This window comes from Carya illinoinensis, chromosome 8 (assembly GCF_018687715.1).
Source record: "Carya illinoinensis cultivar Pawnee chromosome 8, C.illinoinensisPawnee_v1, whole genome shotgun sequence".
Classification (NCBI taxonomy): Eukaryota; Viridiplantae; Streptophyta; class Magnoliopsida; order Fagales; family Juglandaceae; genus Carya; species Carya illinoinensis.
This window is the reverse complement of record NC_056759.1, coordinates 1,568,817-1,592,582: the sequence shown is the minus strand read 5'-3', so window position 1 is coordinate 1,592,582 and position 23,766 is coordinate 1,568,817. Positions and strand designations below refer to the sequence as shown.

The following is a 23,766-nucleotide window of genomic DNA, read 5'->3' as shown; positions in this document are numbered from 1 at the left end:
TCAGCATCGCAAGAGAAAAAGATGCGAAGGTGGCAAACTTGTGGGGTACTACACATGATGCTCAAGCCTGGAACATAAATCTCACTAGGGAGGCTCATGACTGGGAAGTTACTATGCTGGTGGAGTTTTTTAACCTACTCCATAACATCTCCCCTGATGCTTCAACTGAAGATAAGTTGGTTTGGTGCCCATCTCGGAAAGGGAAATTCTTGGTAGGGTCTTATTATAAGACTATTACAGCCTCACCTTTGCCTAATTTTCCGTGGAAGAGCGTATGGAGGAATAAAGCACCTCCTAAGGCGGCATTCTTTGTATGGACAGCAGCCCTCGGTAAGATCCTAACGATTGACAATTTAAGAAGGCACGGTCTTATAATGATGGATTGGTGCTGTATGCGCAAAAAGAGTGGGGAAACAGTGGACCATTTACTCCTACACTGTGAATTTGCTAGGGACACTTGGAATTATTTCTTTAGCAGGATGGGGTTAGCATGGACTATGCCAGTAAGGGTTTCTGAGTTATTGGCAAGTTGGAGAGGGATATCAGGGACAACACAGATTGTAGCAATATGGAAAATGGTTCCCATCTGTATCTTATGGTGCATTTGGAGTGAAAGAAACAATAGGCATTTTGAGGACCGGGAAAGATCTGTAGAAGAATTTAGGGGTTTTTTATGGAAGACTCTGTTTTTGTGGGCCATGGCTTTAGAGTTCAATGGTCTCAGCTTCCATGATTTTCTTGTAACTTTTTCTACTTCTTAAAACGGTGTATTCACATGTATACTCCCAGTGCACCTGGCTTACGCCTTCTTTACATTAATAAAGTTTAATATTACTTGTAAAAAAAAAAAAAAAAGATTTCAAGCTTATGTTTTCGTGCATGATTCTGCTGCAGACTTCAGAAGACGCGTTTGTGAGAAAGTCAGCAGCAAGCATGCTTAGTGGGAAGAGGCCTGTTCAGGCAGCTGTGAGTTTTTCTGCTGCTTGTTCCCTGGACCTTAATTTACTTTGAACCATTGTGTGTTTCCTTCTTGATTTGTTATGTTCCTTATCAGCCTAACATAAAAAAAGGGGGCACTGTAAAATGTGGCGTGAACAAGAAAAGTGATGGAACTGGACAGCTAAAATCGTCAAAGCCAGTTGAGCCCCCTGAAGATGTTGAGGTAAATGAATGATTTCTTTATGATAGCTGTATTTTGATTTTTATTTGCTTTTACGAGCTTTTTGCTGACTTCCTGTAATGATTTTAAAATGTTCAGCCGGCAGAAATGAGTCTTGAAGAGATTGAAAGCAGATTAGGTTCTCTTCTACAGGCAGAGACTGTTTCTCAATTGAGGAGTACCATATGGAAAGAAAGACTTGAGGGTTGGTTATTACCTTTTTTTTTTTTTTTTATAAGTAATAAAAGATTTTATTCCCAAGAAATAGGCATAAGCCCAAGTACACAGGATGTATACAAAGGAAATACCTACTACTTTCCAAAAATGAAAGGAAAACTGAAACAGATTGTGGAAATTATCTTCCAATACAAAAGCTTTAGCCCACAAACTCAAAGTACTAAAGAAAGAATCCCTAAGTTCTCCCAATGAATGTTCTTTGTCTTCGAAGCATCTCCCATTCCTTTCAAGCCATAGGCACCACATGAGACAAGAAGGAATCATCTTCCAAACATGAACAGCATTCTTGCTACCCTTCAATCCCTTCAACCCTACCAATAAATCCACCACTTCCTTGGGCATTACCTAAAGTAAACCAGTCCGATTCAAAACCTCATTCCACAAGCACCTGGTCACTTCACAATGAAGAAAGAGGTGATTAACAGATTCCCCATCCTTCTTGCACATGACACACTAATCAGCAATGTACATACCTCTGCTTTTAAGATTTTTTTCAACACTTTGCCCAAGGATACCATCTAGCAGAAAAAAGCAACCTTGGAAGGAACTTTCACTTTCCATATGTTTTTCCAGGGAAATTCTCAACTCCTGTGACTGGTTAATATTCTGTAAAAAGGGGAGACTGAGAACTTAGAATTTCCTGCAGGAATCCACAGCATGCTGTCCTCCCTACCTAGCAACAACTTTGAACAGTAAAGTCTTTCCAGAAAAGCCCATCATCCACTTGGCACTTCCCAGTCATTAACATATCTGATAAATATAACATTCCACTGAATATTATTGTCAATGCAACAGAAAGACTTTCCTACAGCTGCATTTTGATCCCTTGCATTTCTGAAAAGAGAGGGAAAATCCAGCTTAAGTGAAGAATCCCCACACCACAAGTCATGTCGGAAAAGTATCCTCTTCCCATCTCCCACCTTCAATCTAATATGATTTGAAAATATCTCCCTTCCTTTTCTAATGAACTTCCACAAACTCACCCCATACGCAACACTTGTATCTTTAGAACACCAACCTTCCCACAAACTACCATATTTTACATCAATAACAATTTTCCAAAAGGCATTACTTTCCAAGTGGTATCTCCAAAGCCATTTCCCATGTAATTCTCTATTAAACAAATTAAACAATCTTAAATTTTTGATCCCCAACCCACCACAATCAATCGGTTGACAAACCTTCTTCCAACCAATCAAATGGAACTTTTTTTCAACTCCTTTACCACCCCATAAAAAATTCCGAAATAAACTCTCAATTCTTCTTTCAACCCTTGCCGGCAACTGAAAGAGAGAAAGAAATAAGTGGGAAGGTTACTTTTTATTAGAGTTAATCTTCCCCCCTTTGACAAGTAGATCATTTTCCAACCAGCCAACCTCATTTCCATTCTCTCAATCACCCTATCCCAAATATTAATATATTTAAAAGAAGCCCCAAAAGGAAGCCCAAGGTCTCAGATTGGGATCAGGAAGGGTCGAGTAAGGAGCAGGGCAGGAATAAAGAAGTTTTGTCTGTTCAAAACTTTCAGGTGAGTAAGGGAGGAAGGAGTAAAGGTGGTGGATGAGGTAGTTGTGAATGAGGGGGTTGGAGAATCAGGCCATTGATGTAGTTGGGTTGTTGGATAATGGGGATACTTTTTCTGAGAATAATTTTGTTGAGATGCAAAGGGGTCCTATTTACTGTTCAGAGGATGAGGAGGGTGAATTTGGAGTTTCATGTGATCCAGCAGAGGAATTTTCTCCAGTTCCTCAATGTTCTGTTTTCCTTGATATTGAGTGGAATTCAAAATCTTCAGATTGGGTGTTGTGAAAGGTGGATGAGATTAAGGAGTGTGTGGGTGTGTCTTGTGATGGTTTTGAGTAATAGTTTAGAGCTTGCAATTGAGGCTGGTCAGCCTTTGTTGGCCAGATCTGTCTTAAAGAAGGAGAGGGAATTGAAAAGGTTGTTGTGCTTGGTAAACTATGATGGGAAGGGAGGAAGTGTAGTTAGGAATAAGGGAAAGGAAATGGCTTTGATATATTCCAGATGAAGCCAAAGATTATTTCTTGGAATGTAAGGGGTCTTAATGACCTTCAAAAGCATCTTCGGGTGAAAAATTGTTTTAGAAAATGGAGGGTGGATGTGATTTCCCTTCAAGAAACTAAGTGAAATTTGTGAATCAAGCTATTGTACAGAGTTTGTGGAATTGTAGTAGCGTGGGCTGGGTAGAGTTGGTGTGTAATGGGGCTTTGGGTGGATTTATAATAATGTGTAATAGGAGGGTGGCGGAGTTGAGGGATCATTTGTGGGGGAATTCTTGGTGGCATGTCATTTTAAGAATATTGAGGGTGCATTTGAATGGGCATTTGCCTTTTCCATGTCCAATTTGATTAAAATACCAGCTTTCTCCATTTTAATTCTACTCTCCAAGCATTCATTTGCAATTAAAACAAAGTCTAAAATCTGTCTTCCCCTCACAAAGGCGTTTTTTGATTTTAAAATTATCCTCTCCATCACCCTGCTCAAACGGTTGACCAGCACCTTAGAAATGATTTTATGCACTCCATTCACCAAACTAATAGGCCAAAAATCTCTCATCTCCACAGCACCTACCTTTTTCGGAATAAGTGCAATGAAAGTCGCATTAAAACTATTCTCAAACCTCATATATGAATGAAACTCAGCAAACACCTTCAGAATATGTTCTTTAACTATGTCCCAGCATGCTTGAAAAAATGCCAAAGAGAATCCATCCGGACCCAGAGCCTTATCCCTATAAATACCTTTAACCACATTTAGTACTTCTTCTTCTTTAAACTCTCTGTCCAACCAATCAGCTTTGACCTGATCTATAGAATCGAAACCAAGTCTGTCCAGTTTTGGTCTCCAAGAAAAATCTTCTGAAAACAGCTGCTCATAAAAAATCACCATGTGAGCCTTAATGTCTTCTTGATCCATGATAAGCCTGTCCCCATCTTGAAGAACCTCAATCACATTATTTCTTCTATGAGAGTCCGCCATTTGATGAAAGAATTTAGTGCACCTATCTCCTTACTTCAACCACAGCACCGTAGATTTTTCTTTTGGATAAGACAAAAATTTATTTAGAGAAAAAGGGTGTTACCTTGGTAACATAGGAAGTATACAAGAGATCCACCTAACTGGGAATGGGGAGAAGTGTTAGTGATTTGGGCCACCATCCAATAAAAGATGGTGTTAATGAAAGATGACTAAAGCTCTGACACGGACTGTCCACACTCTTTAAAAAATATGCTTGTTTGTTTCTTTTCGTACTCTACTTAAGCAAGAGGGATTTATGGTTACTGATATTTAAATTTCCATGCAGCAATTTCTTCATTGAAACAACAGGTAGAAGGTTTACCTGAACTTGGCCAATCGGTGGAGATTTTGATTCGTTTACTCTGTGCTGTGCCTGGTTGGAATGAAAAAAATGTTCAGGTATTTAAGGATTCTGCTTTTGGCATCTTGACAGATTCCTTTTTTAAATACTATTTTATTTTTCTACTGCAAAAAAAAAAAAAAAAAAAAAAAAAAAAAAAAAAAGAATAAATAAAGCTTTTGATTTGAACATTGCAGGTTCAACAACAGGTTATTGAAGTTATTACTTACATAGCTTCGTCAGCGACAAAATTTCCAAAGAAATGCGTAGTGCTTTGCTTATCGGGTAGGTATTGTTCTTATATATTGAATTCAATGAATTGACAGCTAGCTTTGTGGTCAGTTTTGCTGAATTTTTGCTTAAGTGGACTTGATGTAAACTTTTTATGCTGAATATGCTGTTGTTTCTTTAGCCCCAAGAAAAAGAAACAGTATATGTGTGTGCGTGCGTGTGTACTAGTCATTAACAAGGTATACTCTTTTTCTTGTGGCTAAATGAATGCATGTCAAGTCAACTATTGGCTTATCTAGATTTGTTATGCCTAATTGACAGGAATAAGTGAAAGAGTAGCGGATATTAAGACCCGTGCTCATGCCATGAAATGCCTTACTACCTTCTCAGAGGCAGTTGGTCCTGGATTTGTTTTTGATAGAGTAAGTATATTTTTTAGTTGGTAAGATTTCTATTGGTGTCTCTGTAGAAGTTGCTGTGAAGAGTTTCTACTGTAGTCATTCATGTTCATTTGCACATAATCTTTTGACAATTTTCATGGATAATAATTCAATATTGTGATTTTGGTAGCTTTACAAAATCACGAAGGAGCACAAGAATCCTAAGGTTCTCAGTGAGGGACTGTTGTGGATGGTTTCAGCTGTTGAGGACTTTGGTGTATCACATTTGAAACTCAAGGTGTTCTGTGCTTTTTTAACATTAGTATTATGTGCTGTCTTGTTCTTTTCTCTTGTTGTTTGTAATTATAAACTTGTGTAGTCGCTATTAAGTGAATGTGACTTTAATTTTTCAGGATTTAATTGATTTTTGCAAAGAAACTGGATTGCAGTCTAGTGCAGCTGCCACTAGAAATGCAACAATCAAGCTTTTGGGTGTTGTGCATAGATTTGTTGGTCCAGGTGACTACTTGTTATATTGTAATTGTCCATCTACTTCATTTTGATTTTCAAATGTTATAAACTATTCTCTCTGGCAGATATTAAAGGGTTTCTTGCTGATGTCAAGCCTGCACTGCTTAGTGCACTTGATACTGAGTATGAAAAGAATCCTTTTGAGGTATATTACATTACCCCCCCCCCCCCCCCCAAAAAAAAAAAAAAATTACACCTTTTGCAACATGACCTCCAAATTGCTAAAACTGTCACTTAGTCCTCCAATTTGAAGCATTAGTTGCAATTTTAACAGGTGTGCACACTACAACTTATGTTTCAATTGCCACATCATCTTCAGGGTGATCCAACTTTTAAGATCATGTCACATTACCTATTTTTCGTCTATCTTAACTGCCAGATCCTACAAGGCTGCACATTACAACTTATGTTTTAAATTGGGAAGTAAGTGACAGCGTTGGTGGTTTGGAGGTCATATCACAATTGGAGTGATAGTTTGGGGGTCTAAAGTGCAATCTTCCTTATTTTAGTTCCAACTCTCTTTTTCTTGTTTATGATTTCCTGATTGTCCACATATATGTTATCCTTCAGGGTGTTTCTGCCATTCCAAAGAGGACTGTTAAGGAATCAGAATCCAATTCTTCTGTAACAGTTAGTGGGCTAGATGGCCTTCCACGTGAAGATATTAGTGGAAAAATCACCCCTACTCTGCTGAAGAGCTTGGAGAGTCCTGATTGGAAGGTTTGATTCTTGTGTATTTTAACACCAGTTTGGTTTATGCTATTCTTCTGGTTGCTGCAAATGTTTAGAAACTGATTCGAGAAAACATTCATTAATGAATTAGAACCATTTGGATTCCAAAACTTTTCTATATATCAGGTTCGTTTGGAGTCAATTGAAGCTGTCAATAAGATTTTGGAAGAGGCTAATAAGCGAATTCAACCAGCTGGAACAGGTGCAATACCATTGGGGATTCTGATCAAGTGCTTTTAAAATGAATGAGGGCACTTCTCTCCCACTATATTTTTCTCTGTCTCCCTTACTCTCCTGGGTCAGAGTGTTGATGTTGCTCTTTGTGCGTTTGAAATAAGCATCATTGCGTACTTGTCAATTTGTTAAGTTCTGCTTTGCTCTTTGACTGCCAGTTGAGCTATTTGGGGCTCTTAGGGGGCGTCTATGTGACAGCAACAAAAATTTAGTCATGGCATCCTTAACAACTATTGGCAGCATTGCCTCTGCGATGGGACCAGCTGTTGAGAAGTCAAGCAAGGTGTTTGGCCCTTATTTGACAATTCCTGCAATCTTATATGTGTTTATTTTTCTAAGACTTGAAAGTTTTTCTGAATTGTTTTTCTGTATTATTATTGCAGGGCATTCTCTCTGATGTTATGAAATGTCTTGGTGACAATAAGAAGCATATGAGAGAATGCACTTTGATGACTTTAGATTCTTGGCTTGGTGCTGTTCATCTTGATAAAATGGTAACCGACAGTGTTATCTGGTGTTTTGAAAGTTTGCTGCTTCAGTGTCAGGTGAGGTGACATTAACTTTTTTGTAGGTTCCTTACATTACAGCAGCATTGATGGACACTAAGATTGGGGCAGAAGGGCGTAAGGATCTTTTTGATTGGTTGTCAAGGAAACTCACTGGATTAAGTGATTTTTCTGATGGGGTACATCTGTTGAAACCAGCTTGTTCTGCTATGACGGTAATAGTTAATTTAGAAAAGAATAGTTCTTAGTAATTTTTGTTTTTCCAACTTCTGATTACAACTTCTGCAAATATGTTTCCAATCTTTTCCCCTTTAAATAACACTTGTGCATGAAATATTTCTTAGGATAAATCGTCAGATGTTCGAAAAGCGGCAGAGGCTTGCATTAATGAAATTTTGAGAGTTACTGGACAAGAGGCAGTATGTCTGCTAGATAAATTATGGTGCCTTTTTCCAATTCATCTGAAGTATGATTGGTGCCTAAACATTTTCTCGATTTTATGGTTTGTTCAGATTGAAAAAGTTCTCAGAGATATACATGGACCAGCTTTGGCTATTATTCATGAACGACTGAAACCTCATAGGTCTTTTCAAGGTGGATTTGCCAATAACTTGGCTAATTATATTTTTTGATCGGTTATGCACAATGCTAATATGAACTGTTTTTTCTTAGAACCATTTGAGTCAGCAAAAGTGATGCCAATGGGACCAACGCTCAAAAGCAGCTCAAGGGTAGGAAAATCTACTTCAAATGGTGTAATGAAGCATGGGAACAAAGCTCTGTCTTCGGTATATTATTCTGCCTTAGTTATGTTTTCTTTTTGAATTTAATGCATAAATTGATCATATTTTTCATGGTCTGGAAAGAGAGCCATGACAAAGGGTTCAAGGACTGAGCCAGTAATACCTGTTCAAGATATAGCTGTCCAGTCACAGGCATTATTAAATGTTAAGGACTCAAATAAGGTATCTCAGAGGAATTCTTGATAGTAGAAGCTTTTATAACATCTATGGCATTTATAAATTTGCTTCATTTGGAGTGGCTCGTGTTCAGGAGGATCGGGAGAGAATGGTAGTTCGTAGGTTCAAGTTTGAAGAGCCAAGGCTAGAACAGATTCAAGATCTTGAGGTTTGTACCTGGATAGTGTTCACCGTGTATCTGGAATTTTATGTTTCCCCCATTATCACCAAGTTGTGGAAGATCTTTGAGACTTGCCTTTGATGTAGAATGATATGATGAGGCACTTCAGAGAGGATTTGCATAGGCGGCTTCTAAGTACAGATTTTAAGAAGCAAGTGGATGGGCTTGAGATGCTGCAGAAGGTGTTATGCTTTCTTCTGTCCTTGAGTGCAGGAACTCAATTCAAGTATATGAAGCTCTGTCTTATATGAATCTTCTATAAATTTTTTAGGCACTTCCTTCTGTTGCAAAGGAAATTATCGAAGTTCTGGATATACTTCTGAGGTGGTTTGTGTTGCAGTTTTGTAAATCAAACACAACATGCCTGCTGAAGGTGGTGTATATTCGTTTTTTTTACCAGTGCATTGTTCCTTTCATTGTTTGTTTCTGCAGGTATGTAAATATAACATTTTGTTGAACAGTACAGGTACTAGAATTTCTTCCCAAGCTTTTTGACACTCTGAAGGATGAGGCCTACTCTTTGAGCGAGTCTGAAGCGGCCATCTTTCTTCCATGCTTAGCAGAAAAGGTTCTATACTTTTAGTGGATAAATTGGGGTGCATAAATAAATTCTTTTTTTTTTTTCCTGTTATTATTCTTCTTTTGCTTCAAACTTTTTGGTGCAGTATAAAATGGTCATGGTTGAAATTACATACATTTTTGCCATGATGCAGTCGGGGCATAACATTGAGAAGCTACGAGAAAAAATGCGGGAGCTGACCAAACAAATTGTAAACTTATATTCTGCATCAAAATGTTTCCCTTATATTTTGGAGGGTCTGCGATCAAAGAACAATCGTACTCGGATAGAGTGTGTTGATCTCATTGGATTCATCATTGATCATCATGGAGCTGAGGTAGAAGAGGATTTTGGCTTGTTTCTTGTGTTTTATTACCTTACTACTGCCACTACTACTACTAATATCATTTTCAATTTTTAGCATACTTAACTCAAATTGCATTTCAACAGATTAGCGGACAATTAAAATCATTGCAAGTTGTTGCAAGCTTGACAGCAGAGCGAGATGGTGAAATTAGGAAAGCTGCATTAAATACTCTAGCTATGGGTTATAAGATTCTTGGTATGTCATATTTATTACTACTGAAATACCAGATATGGTTTGTCATAGGTTTTGATAATGTATACAACTCATGCCTTGAGGATTTCAGTGTTCCTTCTCCTCTCTGCTTCTGCCTGGCTGTTGTTGAGAAGTCTTCTATAATTTCCATTCTTTTAGGTGATGATATATGGAGATATGTCGGGAAGCTAACAGATGCACAGAAAAGCATGTTAGATGATAGATTCAAGTGGAAGGTGGGTATATATTTATGATGTGCCCTGTTTCTGTTCCTGTACATTTACCAGGATGCATTTTATCAGGTCCGAGAGATGGAAAAGAAGAATGAAGGCAGGCCTGGTGAAGCTAGAGCCCATTTAAGGCGTTCTGTCATGGAAAACGGGTTTGTTCTGCTCTTAATGATTGTCATAGGCATATCTTAATACAATCGTTTTACTTATAAAAAAAAATGATCGTCATATGCATATCTGTACCATTGGCCATATTGTTTTGCTCTTTTATGCTTCTAATCTTCCATATTTGGCGTCATGACTGTAAATTTATGAAGTTGAATGAGATAAATCAGCTTTCGAAATTCCTGCTTTGTGGTCATCATTTATCTTAATGACTTATGAAAAGGGTAATGAAATGAAGGCATGATGTTATTTTTCACAATTTTTTGTTATGGTTCTTACAAATCTAAACTGAGGTTTCATTTGGATGGTTAATAGATGTCATTTACATTTTTCTATAGGAACCCTTTAATGTTCATTATTGATGCTTATGGAGCTGAGATGGGATTTTAATTAAGCTGGAGTATTAAATTTTCTTGTTTTTGAAAGTAGAAAAAATTACTAAGCTGAGAATTTCTAGTCATGGTTCTTTTGAAATTTCAACATCCTTCCTCTGTTGATTACCAGGCCTGATGTAGCAGAGCAAAGTGGGGAGGTTTTACGATCTGTTTCAGGCCCCATTCTTACTAAGTAAAATACATACTTCCAACTTCTGTAATTTTCATTGTTCCTTTTTCTGTTTGGTACAGTGATTTATGTCATGGCACTAATGTCTCTCAGTTCAAGGAAAAACTATGGCCATACTGAACTTCTCATGGACCAACATTTGGTGCCCCATGCTCTTGCGAGTGCCAATGGCCCTACAGAATGGAATGAAGCTTTGGATATAATTTCCTTTGGTTCACCTGAGCAGGTAAGCTTATATTTGGGGATTCATCATCCGCTAAACTAGATACATGATCATTTTTGCATGTTGACACACATGCTATGATAAGCTTGTCACAAATGTGTTGATTAATTCATTTGGAAATTTATATTCATTATATGATTTTTCTGAATGATGAAATTTTTCAGAATTTGTGTCAGCCGCTTTTTTGTTTTCTAGTGTGTAATAGGTATTTCCTTTGTATACATCATGTGTACTTGTGCTTTGCCTATTCTTGGTAATAAAATTTCTTATTAACTATCCAATTTTTTTTTTCATTATGTGATTTTGAATTGCAAAATTAAAAATATTTATTAAAAAGAAAAATGAAATGAAGAAATGGAGCACATAATGCACAATCTTAAGAAGTTGTTGATGGCTCTTTTTGTTTGGCTCGCTTCTGCTTCTAGTTTTTTGCTTCTGGTCTCCTATTAAAATTATTTATGCTTATTTTTAGTTGTCGATTTGCTTCTAGGATCTTCTGTTCCCAAGTGGAACTTCTCTTTCTTGGCTAGTTCTGGGGTTAAGAAGGGGGTTTCTGGAGTATTTGCACGTGTGTGTTGGATTTACCATCAGTTTTGAACTTGTAATTAGTATAACAACCAATCCAGATTTTTTAATTTTAATTTTATCATCAACTGAACTGTAAACAAAGTATGTATAAAATTAAATGTTACGTGTTTTTTCAGGTTTGTGTGCCATGTCAATTTCACCTCTTCTATCTGCTAACATGCTGGATGTGTGACCTCGTATTTCATAAAGGATCCATTTTTGAGATCCCTAGTTATGCCTGGTGTCAATTCTTTTTAAGCTGTGTTTCTCCTCTTGGGGGCATTTCTCTTAAAACATTCAGACTTGCAATTCATTTATGTATATGCATGTAAGTTAGTGTAATCCAAGTTCTAAGCTCTGACATATGCATCTGCTGCAGTCTGTTGAAGGAATGAAAGTTGTGTGTCATGAGCTGGCACAAGCTACTAGTGATCCAGATGGCAGTGGAATGGAAGAACTCGTGAAGGATGCAGATAGGCTGGTTTCATGCTTAGCAAATAAGGCAATTATGTCTATTTCTATAACGATGTTAATTGCACCCCCACCCCCTTCATTTTTCCTTCATTTCTCTCGTCCTGTCAAATAGCAATAAATATTGTTTATGAAGTCAAATATAGTCTAAAAAATGTTATCTATTTGTGTCCTCTCTCTCTCTCATAGGTGGCAACTACTTTTGACTTCAGTCTAACGGGAGCTTCATCGAGGTCTTGCAAATATGTCCTGAACACACTCATGCAGGTAGGTTTACCATTTGAACTGGCATTACATTTTGCTTTATGCTTTTCATTTTGTATGTGTAGGTTTTGTCGTTATTTCTTATTGTGGATTAGTAATATTTTCTTAGTTAGTTGAAGATGGAACGTAGATTTTGGATGGCAGTTAAGTTGTTTTTGTTTAGCAGAAAAGCAACTTTTTCTGTATCTCTGAGAAGAATAGGAAGTTGACGAAGTCCCTTTATCTTAGTGGAGGGATGGTTGTTTGGATGGCTAAGGTGGTGGAGGAATGTTTGAGGTCTTCGGGAAAAATGGAATCTTACTAGACTAGAAGGGGGGGGAGATAGAGTTTTCTCATTTCAAAGGTGTCAAAATTCGTATGGGAGGTTTGTGAAGTTGATTGAGTATGGCACTGGAACGGCGAAGGGTATCATTGTGATTCCTGAAGCGTGGAAGGGAGTGGATGGGTTGGTTTTGTGAAGAAAATGAGAGAGATGGTAGGTTCTAATTCCTCTGTTTTAGCTACTGAAAACAAAGTTGATTCAAACAGTGGTGGTGCTTCTTGGGATTCCAGAGGTAAAGAGGTGATCTCGGCCACTTTTAACAGAGGTGTTACCTCTTGTTGTGAAGCTTCGTACTTGTTGGCATTGGTGAAGCCAGCATATGGGTATTCTGGTTTATGCCAGAATGATGGAATTGGAAATCAGATACAGGATGAGCCTATGATGGAAGGAAGAAATAGGAAGGATGCTGTGAATGTGGTATTCGGTGGAATCATCTTGATGACGGAGTTGATGGTTGGCCTTCCATGGTGTTGCAGAGATTTGGAGAAGTCGAAGGGTCACTATGGCATGTTTGGGCAAGGCTTATTGGCTGGCAGGAGAGGCGGGATTCATTGTTGAAGAAAGTAGATGGGGGCTTGGGCTTGCTAATGGGCTTGGGCCAGGTTTCTGTGGGTATTAAAGAGGTTAAGGATTACAACCTGTTTAAAGTCTATCACCTATATGATATTACTCCCTAGCTCCCTAGTCCCCTGCATGCAAACACCGTACCCCCACTCCAGCGCTCCTCGCCGGATTTGATATCTCCTCTCTTGTTTTCTTCTACTCCCTCTCTTTCTGTTACTAGTACTCTTCTTTCCCAGTTTTAGTTTTAAGATGGAAGAACTTAGACGCTTTACGGTGGAATAAAAAACCTTCATTTTCTCGAAAGTTGGTGGCAATGGTTTTCGCATCACAAAGAGGAACAGACGCTTGACCATGTTCCTTCTCTTAAATGGCTCGGCAGCTTCGTGGGTGGTATCTATGGTGGGAGAAGCCATCAAAACTAGGTGGAGAAATGATTTCTTCAAAAAATAGAGGGTGGGTAATGGAATTCTTACTCTGCAGCTTCTTAGAAACTCTAGAGGCAGCTACCTACTTTTGGAGGAGTTTAACGATGGTAGGAGAAGAGGTTCTCTAATCATTCCGGAAGGCATAAAGGGTAGTAGTTGGGAGGGCTTTGCTTATAACCTCAAAAAGGTGGCTGAGCACACGGTGGTGCAACTAGAAAGAGTCCAGCGACGGGATGACAAGTCTGTCCATGCCTTGAAATCGTACGCCATGGCTGTAGGTTCTGAGGCAGGGTGTAGTTCTGCCATGGACATGAAGGATGAAGCTTCTGGTCTTTTCTCTGTGGACGTGGGACATTTTGTGACAGTGGTAAAAAGTTGGGAGAGGTTGAAGGCGTGTTTTGGGCTGTCAAAGCACAACTTTCTGGTGTACTAGAAGAAGTTTCCTTATTAATGCAAAAGGTTGATATGGGACTGAGCATGGTGATGGGACTGAACAAGGTGATCACGTCTTCCACTGCTGCATCTATGCGGGTTCCCGAAGTCTCTATTATGGGAAGGGATGTGCTTGGGTTAAAAGAGGGGACGTTGGTCTCCATTGGGTCAAAGGATGGGGATGGACATGGGTTAGAAGCACAGGCTGCTTTTAAAGCCCATGACCCACGGCCCACAAGCCCACGGGCAGGAGTTGGTGAAAACATGGATGGGGCTCTGAGCCTCCCCATGGGCCAGCCCATCCAACACGTAAGCCCGAACCCATGGGCTGAGAACACACGGGTGGAGAACCCATCCACCGGCACAGCACGGGTCCTACGGGTTATCAATCAGTCGGCTAACTGTGACCCGCCGGTACAGACTTTGCCGGCGACTTCCCTGACCACCTTGCCGGCGTAGAAACTGCCGACGAACACAGTGGTTAACTCGGTCTTGCCGGCGTCCTCCCCAAAGGCATCAACTGAGCCTTTTTCCGATATCAATCAGTCGGCTAACTGTGACCCGCCGGTACAGACTTTGCCGGCGACTTCCCCAACCACCCTTCCGGCGCAAAAACAGCTGACGAATACGGTGGTTACCTCGGTTTTACCGGCATTTTCCCCAGAGGCGTCAGCTGATCCTTTTTCCCCCATAGAGGCCACGCGTTTGGACTCCATCAGTGGTTCTCAGGCCACCGCTCCTTCCCCACGGTCACAGAAGGGGCCGACGGTCTCCGGTGACCACTCGGCTCCTATTCTGGCTTCCACCCTTGCCGTTAACAGTTCTATTGGGATGAAACTCTCTCTTCCACTGGGGCCAAACGTGGGTGATGCTTCCGATACTTCTCAACACTCTTTGGGTTTCTCTAAGTCACTCTCAAGGATCCTGGAAACTGAGTTGGAAGTGGCTGACAACTCCTCGGTGGGTGGGAGTACTTCGGATGAAGGGCCACTATACGGTTTTGATCTCCAGTTGGTATGCTAGGAATTTGGGGTAGACGCACTAGCAACCGATCTGTATGTACCTGGGGATACGCCAAGTCCTTTATGCTCATTGCCACCAACAGAACCTTCGGCTGATCCACAAGTAGATTGGATTTTTCAGAAGATTAAGGATATGAGCCATTGTTTAGGGATGTCTTGAGGGCTATGGGGATCAGTTGCAAGCTCTTCTCATCGCAATAAAATCAGGCCAACCTTTACTTGCTAGATCAGCAATGAAGAAGGATAGGGAACTCAAGAGACTTGCTTGCTCCATTAACTATGATGCACGAGAGGGTAGTGCGTGCAGGGGACGGCACAAGGATAGGGTGAATCTTGGCGATCCATGAAGCCCAAGATTCTTTCTTGGAATGTTCGTGGCTTGAATGACCCGAACAAGCGCCTTAAAGTGAAGAACTTATTACGGGATTGGAAAGCGGATATTATCTGCTTACAGGAGACAAAATTAAAACTTATTGACGGGCACATAATAAGAAGCTTGTGGAATTGCCCTTATGCAGGATGGACCACTCTTGTTTCTAAGGGTGCTTCAGGGGGTATGGCACTCTTGTTTCACCAGAGCTGTACAAGATTGGGAGATGGGGGACATCACTGAGTTCTATAGACTGTTATACTCGCTGAAGCTAAGGGCAGGAAGGGAGGACAAACTACTTTGGACTGGCACAGGGAACAAGAAATTCTCGGTCCGCTCATACCATAAAGCCTTGTCGGCACACTCTTCCAATGCTTTCCCTTGGAAGAGCATTTGGAGGAGCAATGTTCCCCCCAAAGTCGCTTTTTTTGGTTGGTGGCCTCCCATGGTAAAATTTTAACAATCGACAAACTAAGAAAGCGTGGATTTTACGTAATGGACTGGTGCTACATGTGCAAACACAACGGCGAATCGGCAGACCATCTTCTCCTTCATTGCGAAGTAGTTAAGGCTTTATGGGATGCAATCTTCTTGAGGCTTGACGTTGCATGGGTCATGCCCAAGAGGGTGATAGACCTATTGTCTTGTTGGCAAAGGATTAGGGGCAATCGCCAGATCGCTGCTGTATGGAAGATGATACCTTTATGCCTAATGTGGTGCACATGGAATGAAAGAAATGACCGCTGTTTTGAGGATAAGGAGCGTTCCCCAGACAGCTTTAGGGACTTTTTCTTTCATACTTTGTTACTTTGGGCCCACTCTATTGCATGGAATGGCACGGGAATTAATGACTTGTATGCTACTATTCGTAGCACGTAGTTTTTGTAACTAGGCTTTTCTTGTATACTCCCTGTGTACTCGGGCTTTGCCTATTTACAAGGATCAATAAATTTTCTTTTACCTATCAAAAAAAATTACAGAGGTTAAGGAGGCTTCGCTTTGGGGGTGTTGCCTGGGGCTTTGGTTTCTAATGCTAAGAAGGGAGTGGGCTGGGCAGATGCCCTGTAACTAGGCATGTTCAATGGAGGGCTAAGCCTCTATGTGGGCAGCAGAATTCCAAAAGCCTGGTAGGAGTGGTGGCTCAGCCCAAGCGTATGATGACTTCGATGGATGTTTCGACTTTACAGAATGGGTTCTCGGCGGTAGGCGAATCTTCTGGGGGTAATCCAGTCGAGTTCCTCTACGACGACATGTCAACAACAAAGATCTAAGAATCCGCCATGTGTGGCAGTCCAACCCAAACCTAAGACAGCTCATATGGAAGGGTCATCAACACAGAATGGGTCGACGACAATAGGTGACTCTTCTGCGGGTACTCTAACGGCGAGTTATTCTCCGGCGAAAGGAAGGCAAACATTTTCTTCAGATCTTGTGGTTTTGAAGGATGACTTTCACCTTGCGAAGAGTAGAGAGGGTTTGGTGCAGTCATTGTCATCTTTACAGTTATGCAATGGTGGTGTTGAGCAGGTGGTAGAGGTGTGGTAGTGGAGGAGGAAGATTGTGGTAAGGGGTTGAGCGTGTATGCTCCTGGGTCTGCTGAGAAGTTTGATTATGGGGTCCCATATACCCAGTTTAATAACACAGATTTACAGCTGGTTCTTGGCGGAGGGGGAAGGTTCTAAGGATAGCGAATCTGGTTAATTGTTTGGATTAGATGAGGATTTTGCTCCTGATCCGTTGTGTTCTATTTCTACAGGAATTGAATGGACCAATAAATCCTTTGATTGGGCGTTGAGAATGGTGGATGAAATCAAGGATTGCGTTGGAATCTCTTGTGATGGATTTGAGGAACAATTTAGAGCTTTCCTTATAGCTATTGAGGCTGGTCAACCATCTTTGGCTAGATCCGCTTAAAAATAGTAGAGGGAATTGAAGAGATTGTCGTGCTCCATTAACAATAATATGCTAGGGGAGGAAGTGCCTTTAGCGATAAAGGCAAGGAGAGGGCTTCCAATTGTTACCAATGAAACCTAAGATTATTTCTTTGAATGTTCAGAGGCTTAATGATTTTAGAAAACGTCTCCAAGTGAAGAATTTGATCCGTAAGTGGAGGGCTGATGTTATATGCTTTCAGGAAACCAAGCTGAAGTTTGTTAATCAATCAATTGTTAATAGTTTGTGGAGATATCATTGTGTGGGGCGGGTTGAGTTAGCTTCGAATGGGGCTTCGGGAGGCATCATTGTTATGTGGGATAGGAGGGTTGTGGAGTTGATAGAACATTATGTGGGAGAATTTTTGGTGGCTTGTCATTTTAAGAATGTGGATGATGGATTTGAATGGGCTTTTGCAGGTGTTTATGGTCCTAATTTGGATAGTAGTAGGAGAATTTTTTGGGATGAAATGGCGGGCCTTTGCTGCTGGTGGGATCTTCCTTGCAGGGGATTTCAACATTACTCGGTTTTCTAGTGATCGAGTGGGGGATTCTCACTTCTCTCATGCTATGACTGTTTTTTCAGATCTGATTTTTGAGTTAGATTTGATTGATTTACCGATGGTGGGTGGGGATTTTACGTGGTCCAATGGAAGGGCATGGTCTAGGCTGGACAGATTTTTGGTATCGGCTTCTTGGGAAGCATATTCTTCTGATTTGAGTAAGAAAAGGTTACTGAGAATTTGTTCTGATCATTATCGCATTTTGTTGGACTGTGGGGTCGTTATTGGAGGGTGTAGGTACTTGAAATTTGAAGATATGTGGCTGGAGGATGAGGGCTTTGTGGATAGTGTAAGGATGTGGTGGTCTTTGTACCTTTTTTTCTGGTACTCCGAGTTTTATATTGGCTGGAAAACTCAAAGCTCTAAAACAAGATTCGAAGAAATGGAACGTGGAGGTGCTTGGGAACATGGAAAATGAGGAAGCATCTTTTGGAACAGCTGCAGTGTTTGGAGGATAGAGAGCTGTTTGGGGATATATCTGGTGAGGAAATGGGGACAAAAAAGGGGTGGTGGCTGAATTAGAGATGATCACTCTAATGGAGGAAATTTCTTGGAGGCAAAACTCTTGGGTTCTTTGGTTGAAGGAAGGTGACTAAGTGTATAATTTTTTTTACCAAATGGCGAATTCTCATTGAAGATATAATGTGATTGCGGTCTTTCATGAAGGTAATAATATTCTTTCGGATTAAGTGGCCATCAAGGAACATATTGTGAGATTTTATGAGAAGCGGTTTAGGGGAGAATGCTTTTGGAGACCTAAGTTAGATGGGCTGATTTTTAATTCCTTTGACCAGGTGAGTGCAGAATGGTTGAAGAGAGCTTTTGAAGAAGAAGTACTTGATGTGGTTAGAGGAATGGCAAGGGACAAGGCTCCGGGCTGGATGGTTTTCCAATGGCTTTTTTCCAAGCTTGTTGGGACATAAGGTGAGAATATATCATGAAGGTTTTCTAATTCAAGAAAAGTTTCAATGCTACTTTTATTGCACTGGTTCCTAAAATGGTGGGGGTTGTGGAAATGAAGGATTTTCGATCTATCAGTTTGGTAAATGGGGTGTATACAAGATCATTTCCAAAGTGCCAGCTAATCGCGTGAGTGTGGTGATATAAAAGATTATTTTGAAGTCTCAGAATGCATTTGTGAGGGGGAGACAAATTCTTGACTTTGTTTTAATTGCCAATGAATGTTTGGATAGTAGAATTAGATTAGGTGAATCTGGAATTTTAGTTAAATTGGATATGGAAGAGGCATATGATCATGTTAGTTGGGAGCTTCTCTTGTACTTGGGAGATATGGTTTTGGAGAGAAGTGGTGTTTGTGGATCAAGCATTGTATTTTGATGACGAGATTCTCCATTTTGGTGAATGGCACCCCGGTTGGGTTCCTCAGTAATTCTCATGGCTTGAGACAAGAAGATCCTCTATATCCTTTTCTTTTCGTTCTAGTTATGGATGCTATGAGTAAAATGATTGAAGCAGTGGTGGAAGGATGTTTCTTGTTGGGTTTCATGATGGAGATGAATCTCGGAGTAGCTTCTTGTTGCATTTCATGATGGAGATGAATCTCGGAGTAGCTTAAAAGTCTCACACCTTTTTGCCGACGACACTTTAATTTTTAGTGAGACCAATCAAGACCACCTTCGTTCTTTGAGAGCCATTTTGTTATGTTTTGAAGCTGTTTTGGGTCTTAGAATAAACTTATATGAGTCTGAAATTGTTCCAGTGGGCTCCGGTTCATATCTTTCAGATTTGGCTAATATTTTGGGGTGTAAGGTATCTTCGCTGTCGTTGAGGTATCTTGGTCTTCCCTTGGGTGCTTCTCACAAATCTGTTATGATCTGGGATGGGGTGATTGAGAAGATTGAGAGGAGGTTAGCTGGCTGGAAAAAGTTCTATTTGTCTAAAGGGGGAAGAATTACTTTGATAAAGAGTACATTGTCTAATCTTCCTATATATTTCCTCTCTCTTTTCCCTTTGCAGGCAGGGGTGGCAAATACAATTGGGAGTATTTTTTGGAATTTCTTGTGGGGAGGTAAAGGGGAGGAAAGAAAGTTTCACTTGGTAAGTTGGAATAAGGTTTGCCAACCGGTTTTTTGTGGAGGTTTGGGGTGAGAAATTTGAGGCTTTTTAGCAAAGCTCTTCTTGGGAAATGGCTTTAGAAAAATATTAAGAGGGATTCATTATGGAAAAAATGTTGTTGACATTAAATATGGGAGAATGTGGGGGAGTTGCTATTCTAATGAAGTAAGAGGAGCGTATGGGGTGGGCTTGTGGAAGTCCATTTGGATGGGTTGGGGGGAGTTCGTCAGTCATTTTAAATTCAAGGTGGGGGATGGGACAATGATTCATTTTTGGCATGATATTTGGTGTGGGGATCAAGATGCTGCAGTGGCTGATTCCTTTTCTTTTTTGAATAATAATCTTCAACGGAATGTTGATTTTGTCAGAGATGTGCATGACTGGGAAGTGAATGTAGTCCCTGATTTTTTGGTAGATTATATGATTTGAAGATCGTTCAGTGAAGGGAGATGGTTTTCTGCTATTGTACTAAATGGGGATAACGCTCATGATTTTTTGTCTTTAATTCAGCACAGTTAGAATGTATTTAGGTGTTCTTCTATACACTTCCGGTGTACATCGCTTATGCCTTTTTCATTCATATCAATAATATTTTCTCTTACCTATCAAAAAAAAAAAAAAATTCAGTTTTCGGTTAATTCTTTTTATGAGGCGCTAATCTGTCATTGTGTCTATGATTACCCATGGAAATGCATATGAAGAGTAAAGTTGCTTAGTAAGGTGGCATTTTTCTGTTGGTTGGTGTCTCTTGGAAAAATTCTCACCACAGATAACTTAAGAAAGTGTGAAAAATTCTCACCACAGAACTTAAGAAAGCGTGGACTTTATGTAGTAGATTGGTGCTTCATGTGTAGATGGTGAATCTGTTAACCATCTTTTTCTTCATTGTGAGGTGGCTAAGACGTTGTGGAATGAGATTTTTGGTAGGGCGTGTATTGCTTGGGTGATGCCTAAGCATATGGTGGATCTTCTTGCATATTGGAAAGGTTTTGAGGGGAGACATCGTATTGCTGCCATTGGAAGATGATTCATTCGTGCTTGATGTGGTGCTTATGGTTAGAGAGGAATGGGAGGTGCTTTGAAGATAGAGAGCGCTTGATGGGAGAACTTAGGGTTTTTGTTTAATACCTTGAGTTTTTTGGCTAAGGCTCTTGGTAATAAAATCTCTTATTAATTATAAAAAAATGATTTTCTCCTCTGTGTTTCTCCTCAGCAATCTGACTTCGCATCAAATAATTATTTTGTTACGAAATTCTAATTATATGAACTTTTCTTCAGACATTTCAAAATAAAAGACTTGCTCATGCCGTGAAGGAGAGTACTCTTGACGGTCTAATCACTGAGCTTCTGCTTTGGCTTTTGGATGAAAGGGTTCCCCATATGGATGATGGCAGCCAACTTTTGAAAGCTTTGAACGTGTTGATGCTTAAGATTCTGGTTAATATCTACTTGAAATTTGAAAAATCATTCATGTTTCAGTAAGTTTAATGGATCTGTTTTAATTTAGTAAGTGGTTTTATTTACAGGATAATGCAGATCGAACTTCATCCTTTGTTGTTCTAATTAATCTCTTGTGTCCGTTGGATCCGTCAAGATGGCCTTCACGGGCATCAAATGAATCATTTGCTGTCAGAAATCAGAAGTTCTCTGATTTGGTAGTCAAATGCTTAATCAAACTTACAAAGGTAACTTTTCATTCTTAGTAATTTTGTTTTTTTTTTTAGAATCCTTTTGTTTGTTTGTTTGTTTTTTCTTTTTTTTTTTAATATTATTATTATCTTCTGTGTAAGGGTAATCTGTTATGCACATACACAGAGGGTCTAACAATCCTTTCATTTACATTCAAGTGGTTCCATAATTCTCGTGACTGGAAAAACAATAAAAATAAAACAATCAAAGATGTCACGGTTAATGTTAAAACTGCTGTAGTTTTGTTCTTAGACTGCACTGTCCTTTTTAAGAAACCATTTGCACTGGACATTTGCTAGACGTTGCACATGTTTGAAATTGCTAATTGCTTGTCCTCATTAATGACTGTGTTGGGGTGTGTCCACAATCCTGCTTCCTGCAATTGTTCAGACCTGAAAAATGTGGTGTCAAATGCTACAAAAAAAACTTGTCTTCCCTAACACCAATGGTTATCTTATAGTCTAACAAGTGGTATTAGGGCCAAATGTCATGGGTTAGTGTGCAGGAGCATCATCGTTAGGGCGTGTCTACAATAATGCTCCCTTCGACCACTTTTAAAACAAAACTGTAGGGTGGGATGTCAAATGCCATAAAAAACTTGAGTGTACCTTTCCTAACACCAATTGATTTCAAGTAGATTGGCAGATCGCAATCTGACACATTATTTCTTGGATTTTTCTAAAATGAATAAGTTTTAACATTTTTATGAGTTTTAATACTAGTATGCAAGATAATCACGTTTGCCAAGAGTATGCTTCATTTATAATATTTAAGAGACTGACTATAAAAATTGTTAAAAGAGTCATTCAGGACTAACTGGAACAGGAAGCTTAACTCGAACCTGATTTGCCCAGACTTTATTGATTTAAAAGAGAAATCTAACAACTCTACATTGTCAAACAAATTGGGGTCCAACCTTCCAGGCGTAACATTGTGCTTTTCAGAATCCCCAACTTCATCAACAAGAGGTCCAATCCATATGAACAATAAATTCTTGTTTACCAATTAAAAAAAAAAAGTTAAAAGAATCGGGTTGTTGAGATCATATGGATGTAGCCAAAGGTAGAGGGTAACCTGTTACCCATGGATGAAGCATTGTTTTTGCATGTGTTTTTGGTGCCTTTTCTGATTACGGACAGATATTGTTGGATATGCCATTGTTATTTTTCCCAAAACTAGCATGCTTAGGCATTGCTCTTATATGTGTGCCGTATACTTGGGCTCTTGTCTCCTCTTTTGATCAATAGAAATTTGTTTACCGATCAAAAAAGTTATTTTTCCCATATGGTACAGGTTCTACAAAGCACCATATATGATGTGGATCTTGATCGCGTTCTTCAGAGCATCCATTTATACCTGCAGAACTTGGGGATGGAAGAAATCAGGAGGAGGTAATTTTCTTTATCGGTTATCCTTTATATTGAAGAAGGCGTTGGTTTACTTTTATGTTGTTTGGCGTGTATCTGTGTTTGTGTTTGCATGCTTCTTGCAATATATTTTTTTGCCTGCAGTTAAACTTTCATCCTCTTCTCCTTAGTCAATATGAACTACTTTTGTCTCATTAAAGAAATATCTAAAATATAAATTTATGATAGAGCTGGTGCTGATGACAAACCATTACGTATGGTCAAAACTGTCCTGCATGAACTTGTGAAGCTTCGTGGAGCTGCAATAAAGGGCCACCTATCTATGGTTCCTATAGATATGAAACCGCAGCCAATTATTCTTGCCTACATTGATCTTAATCTTGAGGTATTTATCCAGTTAGAGGACGTGCTTTCTTGATTGATTCATTTTGGATGGAGAAGACCTGTCTTTGTACTCTTTTGCAGACTTTAGCTGCAGCAAGAATGCTGACCTCATCAGGGCCTGGGGGCCAAACTCATTGGGGTGATTCAGCAGCCAACAATCCATCATCTGGCACACATTCTGCTGATTCCCAGTTGAAGGTAGTAATTTGCTTATTTTCAGTTCTTACCATTCAGTTTTTCATTTGCCGTTATCATCAACTTTTTTAATATTTTACCTGTCAAAAAAAAAAGAAAAAAAGAAAAAAAAAAAGCAAACTGTTTTAATATTTTATTCTCTCTCTGTCTTACAGCAAGAACTTGCTGCCATATTCAAGAAAATTGGCGATAAGCAAACATGCACCATTGGTCTATATGAGCTATACCGCATTACTCAATTATACCCAAAGGTAAGTAATTGATTTTGTTGCTTCCGTTTGGAACATGTATGCTT

At 39.6% G+C, this 23,766-nt stretch overlaps 1 protein-coding gene across 2 annotated transcripts in view; it reads left to right on the top strand.

The window, feature by feature from the left end:
- LOC122318384 (protein MOR1-like) overlaps positions 1-23,766 on the top strand; it is a 36,415-nt gene that overhangs the window by 11,204 nt on the left and 1,445 nt on the right. The window contains exons 16-51 of one of the 2 annotated variants that reach the window (XM_043135671.1): positions 895-966; positions 1,055-1,162; positions 1,259-1,364; positions 4,722-4,834; positions 4,973-5,060; positions 5,328-5,428; positions 5,577-5,684; positions 5,800-5,905; positions 5,983-6,062; positions 6,488-6,637; positions 6,776-6,851; positions 7,042-7,166; positions 7,267-7,377; positions 7,455-7,604; positions 7,734-7,808; positions 7,902-7,983; positions 8,062-8,177; positions 8,256-8,354; positions 8,443-8,517; positions 8,616-8,711; positions 8,801-8,902; positions 8,996-9,097; positions 9,195-9,425; positions 9,539-9,650; positions 9,807-9,883; positions 9,950-10,029; positions 10,547-10,609; positions 10,700-10,832; positions 11,776-11,898; positions 12,057-12,134; positions 21,115-21,273; positions 21,363-21,521; positions 22,819-22,916; positions 23,121-23,277; positions 23,358-23,474; positions 23,627-23,722. In XM_043135671.1, coding sequence (XP_042991605.1) covers positions 895-966; positions 1,055-1,162; positions 1,259-1,364; positions 4,722-4,834; positions 4,973-5,060; positions 5,328-5,428; positions 5,577-5,684; positions 5,800-5,905; positions 5,983-6,062; positions 6,488-6,637; positions 6,776-6,851; positions 7,042-7,166; positions 7,267-7,377; positions 7,455-7,604; positions 7,734-7,808; positions 7,902-7,983; positions 8,062-8,177; positions 8,256-8,354; positions 8,443-8,517; positions 8,616-8,711; positions 8,801-8,902; positions 8,996-9,097; positions 9,195-9,425; positions 9,539-9,650; positions 9,807-9,883; positions 9,950-10,029; positions 10,547-10,609; positions 10,700-10,832; positions 11,776-11,898; positions 12,057-12,134; positions 21,115-21,273; positions 21,363-21,521; positions 22,819-22,916; positions 23,121-23,277; positions 23,358-23,474; positions 23,627-23,722 — 3,924 coding nt within the window. The remainder of the gene's footprint in view (positions 1-894; positions 967-1,054; positions 1,163-1,258; positions 1,365-4,721; positions 4,835-4,972; positions 5,061-5,327; positions 5,429-5,576; positions 5,685-5,799; positions 5,906-5,982; positions 6,063-6,487; positions 6,638-6,775; positions 6,852-7,041; positions 7,167-7,266; positions 7,378-7,454; positions 7,605-7,733; positions 7,809-7,901; positions 7,984-8,061; positions 8,178-8,255; positions 8,355-8,442; positions 8,518-8,615; positions 8,712-8,800; positions 8,903-8,995; positions 9,098-9,194; positions 9,426-9,538; positions 9,651-9,806; positions 9,884-9,949; positions 10,030-10,546; positions 10,610-10,699; positions 10,833-11,775; positions 11,899-12,056; positions 12,135-21,114; positions 21,274-21,362; positions 21,522-22,818; positions 22,917-23,120; positions 23,278-23,357; positions 23,475-23,626; positions 23,723-23,766) is intronic. The other variant, XM_043135673.1, reaches the window with a different exon arrangement.